This window comes from Primulina eburnea, unplaced genomic scaffold (genome assembly GCF_022965805.1).
Source record: "Primulina eburnea isolate SZY01 unplaced genomic scaffold, ASM2296580v1 ctg857_ERROPOS3498143, whole genome shotgun sequence".
NCBI classification, from domain to species: domain Eukaryota; kingdom Viridiplantae; phylum Streptophyta; class Magnoliopsida; order Lamiales; family Gesneriaceae; genus Primulina; species Primulina eburnea.
The window spans coordinates 294324-299475 of record NW_027331626.1 but is presented as its reverse complement, the minus strand read 5'-3'; the positions used below and the strand labels follow the sequence as shown (position 1 = coordinate 299475).

The following is a 5152-nucleotide window of genomic DNA, read 5'->3' as shown; positions in this document are numbered from 1 at the left end:
CATCCCTCCCTCCTTATTGAAATTTTCGTCCTCGAAACTTGCATTAGCTTGTTCGTTCGAATAGATGAGGGTATTGTGATCGCATTTTCTCCTCGAGTTCCCAAGTTGCCTCTCTTTCAGCATGATTTGACCACTGTACCTTGACATAAGGTATTGTCTGGTGTCTCAACACTTGGTCTTTTGTATCCACTATTCGGATAGAGACTTTTTCGTATTTAAGTTCTTCGTTGAGTTTACCTTCAATCATCAGTGGTGTAACCTTGAGTACATGACTCGGGTCTGGGACATACTTTCTCAGCTGTGAGATGTGAAAAACGTTATGTATTCTTGACATGTCTGGTGGTAACGCCAATCGGTAGGCTAAGGTTCCTACCTTCTTCAGGATTTCGAACGGTCCTACATATCTCGGATTTAACTTTCCAGATTTACTGAACCGAACTACTCCTTTCATAGGAGAGACCTTGACGTAAGCTTTCTCACCAATTTCCAACTGTAAGTGTCTTCTCTTCAGATCGGCCCGGCTCTTCTTCCTGTCTTGGGCTGCCTTGAGTCTCTCCTTGATTATGACTACTTTATCAACGGTTAGCTGAATGAGTTCTGGTCCGGTAACAGCTTTTTCTCCGACCTCGTCCCAATATAGGGGCGACCTACACTTTCTTCCATACAAAGCCTCATACGGAGCCATCTCAATGCTACTATGATAGCTGTTGTTATAAGCGAATTCAATCAGGGGTAACTGTTCACCCCAATTTCCAGAAAAATCCAACGCACATGCCCTTAGCATATCCTCGAGGGTCTGAATTGTCTTTACGATTTGGCTGTCAGTTTGGGGATGATAGGCCGTGCTGTGAGAGTAATCTTGGTTCCCATAGCCTTTTGGAAACTTTTCCAAAATTTTATACAAATCTTGGATCTCTGTTAGACAGGATACTTGCTGGAACTCCATGTAGCCTCACTATGTTGTCCATATACAAAGTGGCTAATTTATCCAAATTATAATTCATCCGCACTGGCAAGAAATGGACAGACTTGGTCAATCTGTCAATGATTACCCAGATCCCATCGTGACCCTGCCTTGATCGTTGTAGTCCCACTACGAAATCTATGGTGATGTTATCCCACTTCCACTCTGGTATGTCCAATGGCTGTAACAGTCCTCCAGGCCTTTGATGTTCCGCCTTGACTTGTCGACAGACTAAACACTTTGCAACAAAAATGGCTACGTCTTTCTTCATCCCGTTCCACCAGTAATTATTCTTTAAGTCCCTGTTACATTTTGGTACTCCCTGGATGCACCGAAAATCTTGATTTATGCGCCTCGGCCATTACCTCTTCTTGAACTCCATCGACGTTTGGCACATACAATCGTCCTTTCATCCAAAGGATACCATCTTTATCGATTTGAAATTCTAGAGCTTTTCTTTCTTGGATCTGTTCTTTAATTTTAAGGATGAAGGCATCATGAATCTGCTTCAGTTTGATGGTCTCTCGGAGGCTTGATTGTACTGATAGTGAAGATAAGCACGCCTTTACAGGATTCCTTCGAATCAACGCATCTGCCACCTTATTTGCCTTACCCGGATGGTAATTGATTGATAGGTCATAGTCCTTGAGAAGTTCCATCCATCTCCTTTGTCTCATGTTTAATTCTTTTTGGGTGAAAATGTACTTGAGGCTCTAGTGGTTAGTAAAAACTTCACATTTTACTCCATAAAGGTAGTGCCTCCAGATTTTAAGCGTGAATACCACTGCGGCTAACTCCAAGTCATGAGTGGGATAATTCTGCTCATATGGTTTTAGTTGCCGTGAGGCATAAACAATTACCTGACCCTCTTGCATAAGCACACACCCTAATCCTCCCTTTGAAGCATCACTGTAAACAGTGAAATTCTTATCATCCTTGGGAAGAATTAGTACTGGTGTGGATGCAAGTTTTGTCTTCAGGGTTTCGAAACTCTTTTCAGAAGCTTCATTCCAAATGAATTTCGAATTTTTCTGAGAAGTTTGGTGAGTGGAATGGCTATCGAAGAAAATCCTTCCACAAATTTTCTGTAGTATCCTGCTAAACCCTCCTTACTTCAGTCACTGTCTTTGGTTTTGGCCAATCTTTAATTGCCTCTACCTTCTTAGGGTCTACTAACACCCCTAATTCAGAGATTATATGACATAGGAACGCCACACTTTTTCACCAAAATTCACATTTTTTGAATTTGGCATAGAGTTCCTTCTTACGCAGTGTTTGCAGAGTGAGACGCAGATGTTCTCGATGTTCTTCCTCACTTGATGAGTATACCAAGATATCATCTATAAAAACGACTACAAACTTGTCGAGATATGGTTTGAATACCCGGTTCATAAGGTCCATGAATGCTGCAGGAGCATTTGTTAGACCAAAAGGCATTACTGTGAATTCGTAATGTCCATATCTTATTCTAAAAGCAGTTTTATGGATATCCTCTGCTTTGACCTTCACCTGGTGATATCCTGAGCTTAGATCAAGCTTTGAGAAAAACTTGGCTCCTTTTAGTTGATCGAAAAGATCATCTATTCTCGGTAGTGGGTACTTATTCTTTATGGTGATCTTATTTAATTCCCGGTAGTCAATACATAGCCTCATGCTTCCGTCTTTTTTCTTTACAAAAAGCACTGGGGCTCCCCACGGGGATGCACTGGGGCGAATCTGCTTCTTGTCTAGTAATTCCTGCAGTTGCTCCTTTAGCTCCTTTAATTCAGCTGGAGCCATTCGGTATGGTGCCTTTGATATTGGTGCAGCACCAGGGACCAAATTGATTTGAAATTCTACTTCCCTATCTAGTATCTCTCCCGGTAGTTCCTCTGGGAAAACATCTGGAAATTCTTGAACAATTGGAATATCCTCCAACTTTGGGACTTCTTCTTTTTTGATTTCATTGATCAATTCCAGATAAATTTCTTCTCCTCCTTTTATGGCTTTTCTGGCTTGTGAGGCAGATAACATAGATTTTCTTTCTTTTGATTTTCCTTGGTATAAAATCCTTTCTTCATGAGGAGTCTGGAGTCTAACATTTTCTTTTGGAAGTCCACAATGGCATGGTATCTAGCTAACTATTCCATTCCAAGAATGATGTCAAACTCAACCATATTGAGTTGAATAAATTCTGCTTCAAAAATTTGTTTGCTGATACAAATTTTACAGTTTCGATACACTTTTTGGATGTCAATTTTTTACTTGCCGGTGTTGCTACTCTTAATGGTTCACTAATAGTACCATGTTCGAGTTTAAGCTTCTTAGCAAACCTTCTAGACACAAATGAGTGTGTAGCACCACAATCGAATAAGGTATAAGCAGGCATTTCATTGAGTTAAATAGTACCTGCCACCACCTCATTGGTGTCATCAGCTTCCTCTTGGGTGATTGCATATACCCGTGCATTGGTCTTGTTTTCATTTTTCTTTCTGGGCCCCGCCCTTTTGTCCTTGTTGTCTGGACAATCTTTTATCCTATGACCCACCTGTCCACACTTGAAACACGCACCTATCTTTCGATAGCATTCTCCGATATGATACTGTTTACAGGTGTCGCACCACTTCCCTTCCCTATTGCCAGTATTGTTAAAATTTCCTCTTGGAGGCTGATAAGCACGAATTATATTGCATTTTAGGGACTTTATTTTGTCGTATTCGTGCTTATCTGGCGTTTTTATTCCGAGTTTCGCGCTTATTTCGTCTCATTATGGCTATTTGCAAGTTTGACCAAAAGAGGATGAAAGCCAAAGAAATGAAAGAAAAGTCAAGCTTCGTGACGCCACGTCAGAAATACCCGGAAAAATAGCAAAAGGAGAACACCCGAACGCATACATGGACCCCGTGTAAGGGTCCGTGCCTCAGAAGCCAAAGGAAGACACTTACAGAGTCTACACGGACCCCTTGCCGGATCTGTACACGGGGTCCGTGTCATTTAAATCCGAAAGAAGAAAAATCCAATATGTACACGGACTCAGAGACGGACCTCTACACGGGGTCCGTGTCCAGTATTCTGGAAGAAAGTTTGGACCGAGTCTACACGGACCCCGTGTACAGGTCCGTAAAGTTTGGACCGAGTCTACACGGACCCCTCTCCTGATGCATGCACGGGGTCCCTATACATAATATCAGATCGAGATTTTGGCGAAATTTGCTCGTGATTTGGAAGGAAATAAAAGGAAAATACCGAGAAGAAACAAGGGTTGTTGAATTTTGGGAGAAGACAACCGACTTGAAGAGGAAGAAAAAGGAGAACTTTTGCATCTTTGAAGACGGCGACGGCTTTGGAAAAATGAGAGAAAATCGTGCACTCCTCCTGCAAGAACCACGTACCATCATTGAGATTTTCTCTTCTCTTTCGTTTTCTTATTTCCAGACGTGAATTCGAATATTAAAATTTGATTTTAGTTTTGAATTTATGGAGTAATTTCCTCTTGTGATCGGGACCACGATAGGGACAAACGATTGATTTTGTTTATTCGTTGGATTGTTGATTTATGAAATTATTCTATGTTATTGATTTATGTTTGCATAATTTTAGTGCTTTTAATATGGCCAATTATTTGCATGTTTGTTGTTCGATCTTGACTCGAAAGAGGATTGATTTAAATCAGCTTCAAAAACATTAATCAACACACGATTAAACCGACTAGAAATATTATTCATTTTCAGTGTGCGATTTTAGGTGACATCTGTAATTATATCGTTGATAAATGCGTTTTTGTTTAATTAAATTCAATTAGAAATAATTGGAGTGTTAAATGAAAATAGGATTATGAATTCTAGAAATAGGTTTATAATTAAAACAAGAGGATTACATCGTGACTTTGAATAATATGTAATTAAATAATTCCAGTGCGTGAATTTAATCAGAGTTTGTTACCGTTGTGTGTTCCCAGTCATTTTATTTAAAATTTGAAAACCCCCAAGTTCCAAGCTTTTCTGCCAATTTGATTTCAAGCATTAATTTAGCATAAACTAGTTTATAATTTACTTATTTTAAATAATAATCAAATTGCTCGTTATTATTTTCCTAGACTAAATAGACTAATTCAATCTTAGTAATAAAATAATAGTCTCTGTGGGATCGATACTTGGACTGTTCGTCCATTTACTATAACTTGACCTAGTCTGCTTGCTAGAATTTTTC

General features: G+C 39.7%; 1 protein-coding gene across 1 annotated transcript; it reads right to left on the bottom strand.

The window, feature by feature from the left end:
• Nucleotides 1–1269: 1269 nt before the first annotated feature.
• On the bottom strand, nt 1270–2977 carry LOC140822465 (uncharacterized). The gene is made up of 3 exons (XM_073183239.1): nt 2405–2977; nt 1825–1995; nt 1270–1677 (listed from the first exon to the last, which is right to left on the bottom strand). Exons 1-3 carry the CDS (start codon nt 2975–2977, stop codon nt 1270–1272), a joined length of 1152 nt encoding a protein of 383 aa, XP_073039340.1.
• Nucleotides 2978–5152: the final 2175 nt, after the last annotated feature.

What these genes read in the sequence shown, in the direction of transcription:
- LOC140822465 (XM_073183239.1), bottom strand. Translation starts at nt 2,977, where the DNA reads ATGTTATCTGCCTCACAAGCCAGAAAAGCCATAAAAGGAGGAGAAGAA. An exon ending in ATGGACATTACGAATTCACA is followed by an intron (nt 1,996 to 2,404) that starts GTAATGCCTTTT and finishes CAAACTTCTCAG; the next exon opens with AAAAATTCGAAATTCATTTG. An exon ending in TGCTTATGCAAGAGGGTCAG is followed by an intron (nt 1,678 to 1,824) that starts GTAATTGTTTAT and finishes ACTAACCACTAG; the next exon opens with AGCCTCAAGTACATTTTCAC.